This window comes from Dromiciops gliroides, chromosome 3 (assembly GCF_019393635.1).
Source record: "Dromiciops gliroides isolate mDroGli1 chromosome 3, mDroGli1.pri, whole genome shotgun sequence".
Taxonomy (NCBI): Eukaryota; Metazoa; Chordata; class Mammalia; order Microbiotheria; family Microbiotheriidae; genus Dromiciops; species Dromiciops gliroides.
Window position 1 is genome coordinate 322,814,027 of NC_057863.1, and position 17,052 is coordinate 322,831,078.

Below are 17,052 nucleotides of genomic sequence, written 5' to 3' on the forward strand. Positions count from 1 at the left end.
CCAAGTAGATGGAGCAGCTAGGTGGCACAGTGGAGGGAAAAAGACCTGACTTCAAATCTGACCTCAGACACTAGCTATGTGACCCTGGGCAATTCACTTAACCCACTTGCCTCAGTTTTCTCATCTGTAAATTAGGCCCAGGACCTAGCTCCCAAGGCTGTAGTGAAGATCAAATAAAATAATATTTGTCAATTACTTAGTGCAGTGCCTGGTAGTAGGCACTATACTCTCCAGAGATGTCCACAGAGATGATGAAGTTGAGACACCATTGCCAGAGCCAGCTCAGGGGTCTGGAAGGCTATGAAAGAAAGTGTGGGAGAGAAGAGGTAGCAGGCTGCCTACCAAACCAAATGTCTACATAACCATGGTGCTAATTTCATTGTTGTATACCTGTGAAAACTGGACACTCTATCAGCACAATGCCAGAAAACAGAACTACTTCCATTTGAATTGTGTTAGGAAGATTCTGAAGATCACCTGGCAAACTAAAGTCCCAGACACTGAGGTCCTCTGCTGAGCTGAACTGCCAAACTCAAACTTGTGGAAATTTATTTTGATTTGGGGGCCCTACCTTTAGGCTGAGATTAGAAAGCCTTAGGCCCTCAGGGTCTCTCCCCCTCCTCCTCAGCTTCAGCTGAGGGAAAAAGCCCCGTGGGCTATACAAGACCAGGTCAGACAGCTGGGGAAAAAAAGTGCCCCCCCCCTCCGACCTGAGCGGAGCTATCTGAAAGATAGCCTGTGCCGAGGCACGTGAAGTGGGAGTGCACCCCGCCCCCCAAACCAGCCGCAGCCCTGGCTGGCGGATTAGCTTGGTCTGTGGGGGCGAAGGAAGCACCGAGATTTGAGTGGAGAGAAGAAAAGGTATATATAGACCTGGGAGTTAGACAGGGAAAGAGGAGGAGGACGGACTAGGCGGACTAGAGGAGAGGGGCTGACTAGAGGGGAGTGCGGACAAGGACGGAGTGCGGACAAGGACGGAGGAGAGTTCCGTTTGGAAAAGGAGAGACCCGGCTGACAAGGTTACAGGCCTTATTACAAACCAGGGAAAGTGTAACATACCCTGAGGTGAGAGGCGGCTAAGGCCCTTATTGTATTCAAGAAGTTCAAAGCCCAGCAGGTGGGAAAGAGACCGCAGGAAAGCAGTCAGGTTGTACTTTATTTCCCTGTATTCCTACTTTGAAATAGTATCTCATAAATAAACTCTGCTTGGATTATTTGGTTAAGAGGCTTCTTAATCTTTGGTCTATCAGTTTGGGAGCAGTATGGTGGAACTTTATAAATGGCCCACATTAAATTAATGAAGTCAGATAGCCAAATAGTCAAAAGTCCCCAGATTAGTCCTCCAGTCAGCTTTAGTCCCCCCAAATTAAGTTAGTCAATTTAAAAATATTCTAACAAACTCTACTACAGAGTGTGAAACTCAGATGGGCTGGCCACGTAGCCCAAATGCCAAATGTACATTTACCTAAAAGACTATTCAACAGAGAACTTGCACCAGGCAAGTACTCACACAAAGGTCATTAGAAGCAATACAAGGACACTCTCAAGGTCTCTCTAAAGAACATTAGTATCAATTGTGGGACATGGAAGATGCTGGCAAAGGACCACCCAACATGATGTGCCTGCATTAAAGAAGGTATCAGCAAAGCAGAATTATAGTAGCACAAAGGAAACATGAGATGCACAAATCTAGAGATATTGCCATCCCAAATGTTCAAACAACAGAGTCTTCTGAACTTGTACTGGACTGATCAGCCACAGTTGAACACACAGTTGACCCCAACATTGTGACATCATTGGTCTTCTTTGAATACAAAGGATAAACAACAACAGGCACTACAGAAATGCTTATTCCTCTTCCTAAAGTGCAGATCTGACCCTTTTCAATAGATTCCAGTAGTTCCTTATGACCTCTAGGATCAAATATAAAATCCTCTGTTTGATGTTCATGTATCCTGTACATGTATTGTTCGTATATAGTTGCTTTAATGTTACTTCCCCAATTAGAGGCAGGGACTATCCTTTGCCTTTCTTTGTATCACTAGTGATTAGCCTGGTGCTTGGCACATAGAAGGTATTCAATAAATCCTTGCTGGCTCACTGACTGGAGAGTTGCCTGAGACACTGAGATGTTAAGTGACTTATCCTAAGTCACAGAACCAGGACAGCAGGACTTAGATGCAGGTTTCCTGGTTTCAAGGCTGGCTCTCTATCTACCACACACTGTTTTTCTTTTGATGAAGATGAGGGAAAAATGAGAAATGTGTATTTCTCTCCCCATCCCTTAGTTTCAGACATAGCTAAAAATAAATCTTTTTTTTTAAAGCAATAACAGAATATAAAGTTAAAGTTCAAAGGCTTTAACACTAAAGATATTTTTCTGCCTGGAAAGTAGCAACCTCCTACCAGGCCATTCACACATTTCCCTGTATCAGTAGGGAAACAGATCAGGTGTTTTCTGGGTCCTCAATGGAATGATGAAGGAACCCTTAAGAAAACAAAGCTCTGTACACTGATATAAATAAAAAGTTACTTAAGCTCAAAGCATTACATTACATGTGCAAATAACCCCTGTGCTTCTTACACTGGAATGATCAAACTTTACAACATGAAAAATAGATTAAAATTACCTAATAGAAATAAAATTCTGAGGTGGTTTTTTTTTTCCTTCTGGTAACTAATAAACTCAGAATTCTCCATTCAAGAACCCTTATGATATATATTTGCAACACTCCCTTCCTTCTTTGTACATGTGCCTTTCAATTACTTTGGGATTTTCTCAATTAATGTTATTCATTTAAGCCATGGGAAATGGTGGATTCTGGGACTTCATTAGCCTTTGGATTTCAGTATTTAAAGAAACAGTGAGTCAGAAGTATGTTAAAGTCTTTTTTCTTCCTTGATACTTTGGAGTACTTTATAATAATTAAATACTACAAAGGGACTTCTTATAATAATTAAATATAACAAAATGATACATTTCTATCATTAAATGAGCAATTCTTCTAGGTTTCAGAACATAAAAACTCGCCTTCCAAAGGCAGTACCTTGATTCTGAGTGTGAGAATGCCAAATATAAAAGTTAAACTCTTATATTCTTACCTGCATTATGTGTCTCCCGGTTTTTCTTTCTGTAACGAAAGGTATAAAACAGGTTGTATAAAAATAATAGGCAAAGATATTTAGCAAATCAAATAACTGAACATCTGATTTGTCAAGTAAGAAATATATCAAAATGAAGATAAACTTCCCTAGCGAGTACTGTGGTGTGGAAACTTCCAATTATAGATATTTCAATGTGAATCAGAAGCCATAATATTATGGGGGAAGGAGGAGGAGAGGAGAAAAGTCACACGCAGAAAATGAAAGTTTAATCAAGGTATTGATCATAAATTCATATTGCCTGTTCTTTTGGTGAGTATTAGGCAGGAATGAATGCATGCATGTTACGTTTATAAACATGTAGTCTTTTTGAAGGCTGATGTGGAAGGAGAATGAGGATGGAGAGGAACAGGACAAGCACAGGGGATTAGGAGCACAACAGCAATGACCAGTTTATGTGCCCCTCATAAAAGATACTTGCACCACCCCAAAATGAATTATCTCAGGTCGCCATTCTAGGCCTGAAGACAAATAACTTAAGGATTAGATTCCTCTTTTTGCTATACAATACCTAATATATTAACACATATCATGCTAGTTCAACAAAAAAGAAAAAACTACTAGTAACGTCATCTGCATTTTAATTCTAGACAGAAAAAGGGAGCTCAAAACCAAGAAGTTTCTAAGAAAAATATTTTGTTCATATGCTAAGAAGCAAAAATTGGCTGCAATATGATAAAATATCTAAATAAACCATTCAAATCAGCCTATATTGCCTAAGATCCAAAATCAGTCAAGAAATCAGCTTGTTCTATGCACAAGTACAGATTGAAATGGAAATTATACATAAGATATAGTACCATCATACTGATGCTCACTATTATTTGATATAAAGACAAGGCTGTGAATAAGAATAAAGTGAGTAAAAATGTAGCCATCTATCCATTTCTGTTATTCCACTTGTGTTCATAAAAATTCAAAAAAATTTTGTTTTCACATCATCAAAATGAACAGGTTTCTATGTCAACATGAGAATTGTAAAATAGCAGCTAATTTACACTTCCCCTAAACAGACAGTTAGCTTCTGTCTCCCAAATGATCTCATCTGATTCTAAAGGTTCAATTACCACCCATATGTAGATGATTATCAAATAGACAAAACAATTGCTAATCTCCCTCTCAAATCCTAGTCCTGGATTGCCAAATGCTTTCTGGACGTCTCAACCTGGAAATTTCATTGGCATCTCAAACTCAACACATTCAAAACTGAATCTATCATCCTCCTGAAAATTACTTCCTTCTAGATGCCCAATGTTCAAAACCAACCCCCGAGTCTTCTCTCTCCCTTACCTCCTCCCACTCCATACCCAATATTGTCAAGTGTTGTTGTTTCTACCATCATCATACTTCTCTTATCTGTGTGCTTTTCTTCACTCACAGGGCCACCTCTATGGGTCAGGTTCTTCAACTCCTTTGCCTGGGTCTGCTCAAATTGCTTGTGTGCTCAAAAACCTTCAGTGGCTCCCTATTTCTTTTAGGATCAAATACAAACTCTCCTGTTTGACTTCTCAGGCTCTCTACAATCTAGTTCCAACCTACTTTTTTACCCTTATTTTACATTAGTCCCTTCAAAAATCTACATTCCAGTCAAACTGGAGAACTATATGTTCCCTGAACTAGATCTTCCTTCCATCTCTCATCCCTGTATAGTTGCCCAAGCTGTCTGTTTCCCATGCTGGGAGTGTGCTCCCTCCTCATCTCTACCTCTTTGAATCCTTATCTTTATTCGAGGATTAGTTCAGGTGCAAGCTGCCCTTCCAAATGTTGGTATTCTCTGTCTTCTCACATTAATTAATATTTACTTATTTTTGCATACATTGTAAATCTTCCAATAAAGTGTAAGCCCCTTCAGTATGGAAACTGTCTTGTTTTTGTCTTTTTGTCATCAGCACCTAGAGCAAGAACTTTACAGAGCAGACATTTACTTAAACAAATGTTTGTCAAACAACCCCCTCCTCTTGGTGGGGATGATAGGGATATGAGGAACTATGGGGGCAGAATGTGGCATACGCTGCCAGATACAATCACTTTGTCAGTTAGCTTTGCTTAAATTTTTTTCTTTGTTATGAGCAAGAGTTCAACAGCACAAGGGAGAGAAAGACTAAGGAAAAATGACTGATATATAAACAAATGACAAGAATAGGGGGCAGCTAGGTGGTGCAGTGGATAAAGCACTGGCCCCGGATTCAGGAGGACCTGAGTTCAAATCGGACCTCAGACAGGTATGACACTTATTAGCTGTGTGACCTTGGGCAAGTCACTTAACCCTCATTGCCCCACCAAAAAAAATAAAATAAAGAAAAGAAATGACAAGAATAAAAAAGAATTTGAAAAGAAAAATGAAAGAAATGCTTGCTGAAAAGAACAAAATTGCTAGCCTGACCAGTGGATATGCTGTCTTTGCACTAGTTCCTTACCGGTGCTGCTTCTTTGTAGGAGTTTCATTTTCTGTCATCTCTGGCATGATTATAGAACAGAGGACCTGGAAGAATATGAAAAGATACACTGACAATTAAAAATTTTCTGGAACTTCACAACACAGAAAACTGAATTGAATCGGAATAGCAGTGTTTACTTCATGCCTATTCTGGGGAAGAAACTATGCCAAGTGCTTCAAATACAGTCATAAGGCAATCACTTTAAGGAGCTTATGGCTTAGTTGGGAAAACAGGATATAAACAGAAAAATACAAGGTAGCATATGCTAAGTGTGAAATGAAGATGAAGAGTAAAGGCAACAAGTACTAGAAGAATCCAGAAACAGAGATTTCTGTGGGATAGATCAGCTGAATAAAGCTTCATAGAGGAGATGAAACTGAGCCTTGAAAGACAAGTAGGTTTAAGAGACTGAGTGAGTGAGTGAGAGACAGATTGAGAGACAGAGACAGAGACAGAGAGAGAGGGGGAGAGGAAAAGGCATTACATTCCTTGTGACATTCTCCTAGGTACTGCGTAAGTTAAAATGGCAGTCCCCTCCCTACTACGGCTTTACAACTTAAATTTTCAAAGTAAAGGCTATTAAAAACTTAACAGTTTTTCAAACAAATGTATAATAAGATATAAATGGGGGGGAAAAAAACCTTTTCCATGTTTTCTCTGTAAGACATTTCAAGTTCTGGCTTAGATTTGTTGGATAAAAGAGGAATAAAGGATGTATTTAAAGGAGGAAAATAATGCTAAGAGTAGAAAAAATGACTGAGGTCCCCCCCACCCCCACCCCCTTCTAGAATGAAGTACCATTAAATGCTAAAGGAATTCAGAGAAGGGAGAAGTCTCTCTGGGCTTGGATACTTGAAGAAAGTTTGAAGGAGAAGGTGAAACTTTAACTGAGCCCTCCCTAAAGGTAAAATAGGACAGCTTGGTGCAGTGGATAGAGTACTGGGCCTGGAGTCAGAAAGACTCATATTTCTGAGTTCAAATCTGGTCTCAGATACTCATTATTATTATTATACAAAGTATCTCTTTTCTCTAATTTTTAAAAATTATATGACCTCTTATATTTAGATTATGTATCCATTTGGAATGGACAGCTAGGTGATGCAGTGAATAGATTGCCAGGCCTGGAGTCAGGAAAACCTGAGTTCAAATCTGGCCTCAGAAACTCACTACCTGCATGACCCTGGGCAAATCACTTAACCCTGTTTGCCTCAGTTTCCTCATCTGTACAATGAGCTGGAGAAGGAAATGGCAAACCACTCCAGGATCTTTGTCGAGAAAAACCAAAATGGATTCATGAAGAGTTGGACACAACTGAAAACAACCGAATAACAAGGTTAAACAGGTAAACCAGGCCCAGGGATAAGGGTGTGCTCAAGAACCATTGCTAGAAGCTTATCACAACTCTGGTCAGATACTCGTAAAGATATTAATGACCTAAAAACAACGCATTGATAGAAAAGCTGAGAATCATAATGCCTGCCATTTAAGGGTACTTGATCACCTTTCTCATCCAAAGGCTCAAAGAATTTCTTCACTTTGGATTCCTGGTTTCCAACTTCTTATTTCTGTTTCTGATCCATATGGATCATCTTCTGCCAGGAGATTGTCTATATATTATAATTTCTTCTTACTATAAGAGAAAAAAGAAAAGGATGTTTTCTGGGTCTCAGAAAAATATAGAGTAAGGATCGGTATATATGTGCCAAGGTGGCATGCTTGCTGCCATGGCCTCTTCCTTACTGCCTAGGAAAGGCTGCTGCCCCTTGAGTAACACCATCTCTCTTCAGAAATAAGGTCAAAGCTCTCCCCAGGGTACTTATCCTAATAAAAAGGTCTTGGGTATCCTCCCATAATATCCTTTCCATAATCCTTCCCTGAAAGGTACTCTCTCCTGTCCCTTAGGTACCTAGTATCCTCAAGACATCCTAATCCCACCTACAATTAAACTTATTTCCTCAGTGAAAATAAATTCAGGTGAAGTGGCTGGAAGAAAAAGAAAAGACTTGGGGCAGCTAGGTGGCACAGTGGATAGAGCACCGGCCCTGGAGTCAGGAGTACCTGAGTTCAAATCCGGCCTCAGACACTTAACACTTACGAGCTGTGTGACCCTGGGCAAGTCACTTAACCCCAACTGCCTCACTAAAAAAAAAAAAAGAAGAAGAAAAGAAAAGACTTAAATAAATTACATACCATCCACATTAAAGTTTCTTGAGGGCATATCCACATCTTTTTTATTTTTGCCTTGTAGAGAGCTAACACACCTAGTACAGCACACACACTGTACAGAGTAGGTTCTAAAGTAAATGGCTGTTAAATCACTAAATGAAAGTCTTCCTCAGAAACATCTGCATTTTCAAAAGACCTCTTGCAAACTCAAACAATTCTCAAATTGGGATTTTAAGCAGTGTGACAAAGTAAAAAGGAGAATTATAGGCAGAATGGCTGGGAGACCTTCCAAAGACCCCCTCCCCCAAATCATACTACTCTGCCTAGATCTAAAGCTGGACTTTTTACCTCACCATCCTACCCCCTCATCAGTCCTACCCCCAACAACAGTCAGAATTGGTATCTGCTCACTGATACCCTCCCCAACAAGCGGTAAGAAAAGGAATCAGAATCTTAGTATGTCGTTTGTGAAAAATTGACAAACTTCAGTTAAGGACGTTACAATTATGACAGAAGCCCTAAGTACTAGCTTCTGTAAAATCACAAAGGCAAACCACATTGAAGGGGACCACTGGGAAACTGGGCATATACACTAACTAAATACAACAAATGGGGCAAAGGGGTTGAACTAAAGAATGAAATCACTTTATGAACCTTAAAGTGTTTATATAAATGTGGCCTACCTATTACATCATTAACCAAACATTCATCTTGAATACAGGTAAGAATGAATTTTAACCAATAATATTTAACCTTCAGTTTAGTACAATGAGATAAAATGACATTTCAATTGATCTCTGATTACAGTTGAAGAGAAACTCCCTTCAAAACATAGCTCTTGGGCAGCTAGGTGGCGCAGTGGATAGAGCACCGGCCCTGGAGTCAGGAGGACCTGAGTTCAAATCCGGCCTCAGACACTTAACACTTACTAGCTGTGTGACCCTGGGCAAGTCACTTAACCCCAATTGCCTCACCAAAAAAAAAAAAACAAAACATAGCTCTTAACTCATTCATGAAAATTCATCCAAAGGACTCTGGCTCTCTATATTCTCTATATGTATCAGTGAAATCTCACCCAATGAACTGGGAGCCTTCCCCCAAGTCTTTTGACAATATATGTGCACCAAACTATTATCTCATTCTTGCTACGTGACCAATAAATCTTCTTTTCTGTCCATATATCTCCTTTATGCAACTTTTATGCCACTTCTTCTGAGTAATACTGCTGCCTACTTAGGTTCACCATGTATCTCCCAATTAACCAGTAGGTGACCCACATCATAGTATTCAGTGGTTTAAAGCCATGTTAAAAAATGCCTGCTGATATAGCATCATCAAGAATATTGGTGCAGAAAAGACGGCTCTTTGTTTCAGAAAGAATTTTATGGTCATTAAAAGTACCATATATTAAAAGCAATTCAATCCATTCTCTTGCTCCTATTCAATTCTCAGTCCAACTCACTGTCCATCTGCAGCATCTGTTGAAGAGATACGTATTGATGGTCTAGCTCTATAGGTTACATGCCATAGTCTGGACCACATGGATTTTTCATCTTATTTTTTTTTCCTGTGGAGATAGGTCAAACTCTTTTTAATGCTAATTTGCTACTGGGTACCTTGGTCAAGTTTTTTTCTCTTAGACAGAATTCTAGTACTTGTTTTTGGTGCCTTTGTGTACTTTCTCATTGTCCATTATGAATTGATAAAATAGTATTATTTGGAGAACTGCACTGTAAATGTTGTTAACTAAACACTGTGCTGCTATGCATGCTTTAAAAAAATTCTATATAAACCATTACTGGATAAATGGGGAGGGAGGGTTGAGAGGGGGGTATAGAGGAAGATTCTGAATTACCAAAAGATTCTTTCCTTTACAAAAAGAGTTCATTTAATACCCTTTGACCCAGCAATACCACTTTGGGGTCTTTTTCCCAAAGAAATCATGGAAAGGGGAAAGGGACCCACATGTACAAAAATATTTATAGCTGCTCTTTACGTGGTGGCAAGGAATTGGAAGTTGAGCGGGTGCCCATCAATTGGGGTATGGCTGGACAAGTTGTGGTATATGAATACAATGGAATACTATTGTGCTGTAAGAAATGATGAGCAAGAGGAGTTCAGAGAAACCTGGAGGGTCTTGCGTGAGCTGATGATGAGTGAGATGAGCAGAACCAGAAGAACATTGTACACAGTATCATCAACATTGAGTGTTGATCTACTGTGAGGGACTATATTCTTCTCACCAATGCAATGGCACAGAAGAGTTCCAGGGAACTCGTGATGGAAGAGGATCTCCAAATCCAAGAAAAAAAAAAAAAAGAACTGTGGAGTATAGATGCTGAATGAACCATGCTATTTCTTTTGTTTTTGGTACTGTTGTTTTTTTTCTATTTTGAGGTTTTTCATCATTGCTCTCATTTTTTCTCTTATAACATGACTAATGCAGAAATATGTTTAATGTTATTATGTGTGTGTGTGTATATATATATATATATATAACCTATATCAGATTACCTGCTGTCTAGGGGAGGGGGGAGGGAGGGAGAAAAATCTGAAATTGGAAAGCTTGTATAAACAAAAGTTGAGAACTATCTTTACATGTAACGGGAAAAAAATAAAATACTTTATTAACTTTTTTTTTAAAAAGAGTTCATTTAGTTAATCTATGAAGCATCTAAATATAGATATAGAACTACTTGAAAATGACTGAGATTTTGAATACAGAGAATCTGAAGTTGGAAGGGACCTGAGAATGTGTGAAATCCAAGGGTTCTTTACCTCAGGTCCATGGACCCCTTGGAGGTCTGTGGACAGAATCAGGGAGGTCTTTGAACCTGGACAGAAAAAAAAGTACATGTTTATTTTTGTCAACCTTTGGCTTCCTTTGTAATCCTATGTACTTTAAAACATTATCTGGAGGAGTCCATGGGCTTCACCAGACCGTCAAAGGGGTCCATGACATGACAAAAGGTTATGAACCCCTGGTCAAGACCTCATTTTACAGATGAGAAAACTGAAATTCAAAGAGGAAAGTATTTGCCTAAGGTCAAGAAGAGGATGGACTCCTCTACCCTCCTTTAAGGCACTTTGGTTCGAGCATATGAGAACTTTTCCTTTGGAAGACTTTCCCAAGGATCACTGCATTGTTATCTGCACTTAAGGAGTCATAGCTGGGCCCAGCTTCTAAATGTAAAGAGCAGAAATTGTACCACCTTCTACCTGGAGATGTATAAGAACAATACCAATGTAAACGTGGCGGGCCCTTAGAATTACAGGTGTAGTTGTAGGGCCACTCTACCATTAAACTTTGGGGCCTTGAGCAAATCATTTCCCCTCTTGGCACCTCGGTTTCCTCATTTATAAAATGGGGAAGTTGCACCAGATGGTCCTGAAAGTCCCTTCCAACTTTAATGGTTTGTGATTCTATGACTTCAAAAAAATTAACCTGAATGTCCTTAACTGCAAATATCTTTTAGCTAATTTTACTTTACACGATTTTTCCATAGCTTAAGGAAGACTTTCTAACCTCATCTTGTGTAAAGTAATTTCCAATTTGGTATTTATAATGAATGTTTTTCATAAAGTCTTTAATTTTCAGTTATTGGCAATAACTTTCTAAAAGAGTTGATTAGTTTAGATCAGGGCTTCTTAAACCTTTTCTACTCATGACCCCTGATATATAGGTGTGTAAAATAGATATACAAATCAAACATTTGCTGCCAAATTTTTTGTGAACCCAAAATTCAGTTAACTCGACCCCATGTGGGGTTGCCACCCACAATTTAATAAGCTGATTACTTACACACACAAACACACATACCCAGTTTTCTGTTTGCTACTTCTTCATTAATAAATTTTAATATACTTCTAATCCTCCTCAATCAAGCATTTATTAAGGCCAACTACGTTCTGATTTTGTGGTAGACACTAGCAATACAAAGACAAAAATTAAACAGTCCCTTACCCCAAGATGTATATATTCCTTTTTTTTTGGGGGGGGGGGATGAGGGCTAAGTGACTTGCCCAAGGTCACACAGTCAGTAAAGTGTCTGTGGCCAGATTTGAACTCAGGTCCTCCTGAATCCGGGGATGGTACTTTATCCACTGTGCCAGCTAGGTGACCCCCTGAGATGCATATATTCTTTTGAGGAAAACAACATGTACACATATGAGTAGATATAAAATGGTTACAAAATCAATTACAATGTAAATTCAAGGTACTACTCCTGTGAGATCGGAAACACCTGACCCAAAACCTTCAATTATTTTTTAAAATCTCCTCAACCTCTCACATTTAGTCCATTATCAAGTCCTGACACTAATTTCTCTGTAACATTTTTCAGGTCAGCTCTATTTTCAAAGCCACAACCTAATCCATAACTCTTCCTGATCAAGTAGGTGCTGAAATTATATCATAATACACTCCCTTTTCCCCCAAGCAGAGTTATACCTTATAAGAAAGGAAAAAAAAGAGAGAAAAGCAGTTCATCAAAATCAACCAATGCAACAATCAAGTCCCAACAGCACATGCAGTGTTTTACACACTAATACTCTACCTCTGCAAAGAAGGGAGGTTCATTCTCTTATCTCAACTTCAGGGTCAAGATTGGTTATTATCATTCCACAGCATTGTTTCAATTGTTCTGCTGCTATTCTTTATTTATATTGCTGTAGTCACTGTGACCATCCTTTATCCATTCTGCTTACTTCATCTTGCACCAATTTGGTCTTTCCATGCCTGCCTGTATTCTTCGTATTAATCATTTCTTATATCATAGTAATATTATGTTACATTCTTATGCCACAATTTACTTAGCTATTCACCAAACAATGAGCATCTTACTTTGTTTCCAGTTTTTTTGCTACTATAAAAAGTTTTGTTATGAATATTTTTGTATCTATGGGATCTTTCTTGGACTTTGTTAGGGGATTTGCTTAACAGTGGGACCAATAGGTCAAAAGATATAGCTATCCTTAGTTGCCTTTTTTGGGGGGGGGAGGGGCGGGGGTTACAAGGCAATGAGGGGTTAAGTGACTTGCCCAGAGTCACATGGCTAGTAAGTGTCAAGTGTCTGAGGCTGGATTTGAACTCACGTACTCCAGAATTCAGGGCCTGTGCTTTGTCCACGCACCACCTAGCTGCCCTCTTAGTCACCTTCTTAAACCTAATTCTAGATTGTTTTCCAAAACAGATGGACCAACTCACAGTTCTCCTAAAAAGATATCATTATGCCCATCTTTCTATATCCCTTTCAACACTGACAATTCCCATCCTGTCATCTTTGCCATTTTGCTAACCATGAAGTGAAACCTCAGAGTTGTTCTAATTTGCATTCCTCTTCTTACTACTAGGGATTAGGAGCAAACTTTTATATGCCTATTAACAGCCCACTATTATTTCTTTTGAGAACTATGTGTTCCTAGGGCAGCTAGGTGGTGCAGTGGATAGAGCACAGGCCCTGGACTCAGGAGGACCTAAATTCAAATCCAACCTCAGACACTTGACACTTACTAGCTGTGTGACCTTGGGCAAGTCACTTAACCCTCATTGCCCCGAAAAATAAATTAATTAAATTTAAGGGGCCAAAAAAATTAAAAAATAAAAAAATAAAATTAATAGAGCACGGATCCTAGAGTCAGGATTACCTGAGTTCAAATCTGACCTCAGATGATTGACACTTACTAGCTGTGTGACCCTGAGCAAGTCACTTAATCCCAATTGCCTCACCAAAAAAAAAAAAAAAAAAGGAGAACTATGTGTTCCTATCCTTTGACCATATATATTTTGTGCAATGGTTTGGGGTGTTTGATGTTTGTGTATATATAATACAGATAATTAACATATATACATATATATGTATACATATACATACATACACATACACACACACACATACTATGACAGCTAGATATATATATAACTATCGTGGCATCAGCTCCTTATAAGAGATATTTGATATAAAAGGTTTTTTTCCCCTGACTACTTCTTTTCTTATCCTAGTTGTGATGATTTTGTTAGTGCAAAGTTTTTCAATTTCGACCATATATAATTTGAATTCACACACAGAAAGACAGCTAGGTGGCAAAGTAGATAGAGCACCATGCCTGAAGTCAGGAAGACTCCTCTTCTTAAGTTCAAATCTGACTTACTAGCTGTGTAACCCTGGGCAAGTCACTTAATGCTGTTTGCCTCAGTTTCCTCATCTGTAAAATGAGCTGGAGAAGGAAATGGTAAACCACTCCAGAATCTTTGCCAAGAAAATCACAAATATGGTCACAAAGAGTTATGCATGACTGACCAACATACATACACACATCTGTGTGTATATGTGTATATATGTGTGTATGTTCATATATATACATATATTCTGCTAAAGGTTACACAATTAAGTAAAAGGAATATTTCTTTAAAGTTAGTGAATATGAATTAAGTACCAGTAACTTAATGCTTATTTATTTTGAAAACTGGCAGAACCAAATTCTAATGCAATTAATTGTAGTTTTAACTTCTCAGTTTCAATGAAAAGCCTAAAATCCCCCAAATGTATATAACAAAATGGGAAATAAATGACAAATGTTAACAAGGCCACTCTGGAATATTTTCTTTGTGGTATCTCAACTGTGCAGCTTCTCCTAAGTGGCACGGCTCCGATGGGGGCCTCATTATTAGAAGACACTTATAAAAGATATGTACCTTGATACTCTCCTCTCTGACAATGTCATCCCTCCCAGACCCATTTAAGATGCTTTTTACTTCAATCCTTCCTATCATTTCTTTCATGACATCACTGTTTTCCTAGCTGTCCTAACTGGATCACTTATCTTCACATTCACCTTAACACATTTCTAACTCTACTCTTATTTTCTCACCTTTTCTTTTAATCTTAAAGGAAAAATGCCTTTTGTTTTTTAACACTAAGCCCTCTCCTCCGTAGTGACCCACTTCTCTTACCACCACCCTCAATTGCTTAAAAGGCTGTCATGCCAGTCCCCATCCTTGAATCACCTTCACCATCTTTTTCTTCTCAGGCTCTCAACTGCTGCTACAACTATATTGCTATGGCCAACTGTGTGATTAAGTTGTCCAACTATGAATTAGTAAGGCTGCTTGAGCATTAGCAAGGATTTGCTAATTTGATTACAGTATAGTAAAAAGAACACTGGGCTTGGAGTCAGGAGTCTTGGGTTATATAATCCAGGTTCTGCCACTTATTATCTGCAGGACCATGGAGAAGTCACAATGTCTCTAGGTCTCATATCTCTCATCTGTAAAACTGAGCATTCTACTAAATGATCTCTATGGTCCTTTTAAATCCCACGACTCTCTAACCCTCGAAATTTTGTAAACCAATTGTTGTGCAGGCCTAGCAAGCTCCCCAAGTTCCCTTCCCAGTCTCAGCAGATGATCTTATGTTGATGAGGGTCATATGCCTCCTTCACTTTAACTGTATAACCCTGGGCAAATCATTTAACCTTTCTGGGCCTTAGTTTCTTCATCTGCAAAATAAGGTGATTGAACAACACCACTACCCCAAATGGAGCCCATTTGCTTGGTCAATTAAAACAATTTTCTTCCCTGCTTCCCTGGTCTTCCTTGATTCTAGCCTATTCCCTATCCCAGTTATCCTCTACACTGCTAAAATGAGCTTCCAAGGGCACATATCACTCCTCTGCTCAAAAACCTTCCATGGTTTTCTTTTGCCTCTAGTACAAAACACAAACTCTTTGGCTAGGCACCTCTGGCTCTTTGCCTATCTTTCCAGCCTCTCTCAATAATAATTTCTTCTTATGCACTCTGTGATGGTTTGACTACATTGTACTATTAACTATTCTCTGAATTTGACTCTCCATGTCTTGCTTCTATACATTTACACATGGTATTACCCATACCTTGAATGAATTCCTTCAAATCACTTTTCAGAATCCTTGCTTTTCCTGAAGGCTCAGTTGAGGTGCCACCTCCTCTAAGAAAAGCTTCTTTCCCTGCCCAACTATAGAAGTTAGTGTTCTCTCTCTCCTCGATTTATCTTATATTACATCGTGCACACATTAGATCACCCAGGAATGGTTTCATTTTTGTCCTTTTCTCCCAAGAACCTATCACAGTAGTTTTAAAATAGAATTTAAATAAATATCTGTTCAACTGAAAAACATCCAATTCCATATCTCTAGTTCTGGTCTTATCCAACCCAATCCTTGAACTGGTTTTATCTTCAAAACATCTCCACTTGGACACCAGGCAATTGTTTCAAACTCAACATGTCCTAAACTGAGATTATTCTTCCTTCTAAATCGACCTCACTCTCAATTTCCCCATTTTTGTTAACATCACCATTTTGTGATTTACCTAGGTCAGAGTTCATGTTCAATTTCTCTCTCACCAATTCCTGACGATTCTTCCCTTCCAATCTTCCTCAGGTTCATTTTTCCATTTACTTCCATCAACTTAGTCCAGGCTCTATTCATTTTGTATCTAGATTACTGAAAGTTTAGTGTCTCTGCTTCAAAAGTCTCTTTTCTCTCCCCTCCTTGGGGGTGGGGGGGAGTCCTATAGGCTATTGCCACAATTTTCCTAAAACACAATTTCCCATCGTGTCACTACTCCTGCTCAAAAACAAATGTTAAAAGTCTCTATTTTTCCCTTCCTACTGCCTGTTGGATCAAACCTGATAGTACTCATCCTGGAAAACAAAATGCTACATCAGCTCCTTCCCAATATTGCACCCTCAATTTCCCACTAAGTATCCTCTTCTTCATTGACAACAGTATCCTTACAACCCTTTTCTATTCTTACACTTATTTGTTCTCTGAATGGAATGCTCTTTCTACTAAACAGTTTATTCAAATCCTATTAAGAATCATCCCAAATTCCATCTCCTCCACAAAGCCCTCTTTAACAACTCTAATTTACACTTATTATTTTTCTCATCACCCATGATACCTTACCACACAATGTGGGCACCATCCTATACAGATATATATTGTTCTTGTGCTGTTTCATACTTACCTCCACAATAAGTTTATTACAAATGCCTTGAAAGACAGGCTCCCTCACGTACTTTTTTTTTCCATATTTACAGCACCTAGCAATTCTAAGTACATGCTCCATAAATATTTGCTGAATTGAATTTAAAACACACAATATGTAGGCATTAATAGCAGCTACTTATCACAGCCTACCATTATAATTAGAAGATTAGGCCTTCTGAGGCAATGCAACTGCAACCATATGTAAAATTTAATGAGAAAAGGAATAATCATCTAACTGGACAGTTAATAGCCTTAC

The 17,052-nt window shown here is 38.7% G+C and overlaps 1 protein-coding gene across 2 annotated transcripts in view; it reads right to left on the reverse strand.

Moving 5' to 3' along the window:
* USF3 (upstream transcription factor family member 3) overlaps positions 1–17,052 on the reverse strand; it is a 39,748-nt gene that overhangs the window by 18,455 nt on the left and 4,241 nt on the right. Inside the window, exons 2-4 of one of the 2 annotated variants that reach the window (XM_043999175.1) lie at positions 7,102–7,230; positions 5,580–5,644; positions 3,103–3,131 (exon numbers count right to left, since the gene is read on the reverse strand). In XM_043999175.1, coding sequence (XP_043855110.1) covers positions 3,103–3,131; positions 5,580–5,644; positions 7,102–7,110 — 103 coding nt within the window. In that variant the 5' untranslated portion in view covers positions 7,111–7,230. The remainder of the gene's footprint in view (positions 1–3,102; positions 3,132–5,579; positions 5,645–7,101; positions 7,231–17,052) is intronic. The other variant, XM_043999176.1, reaches the window with a different exon arrangement.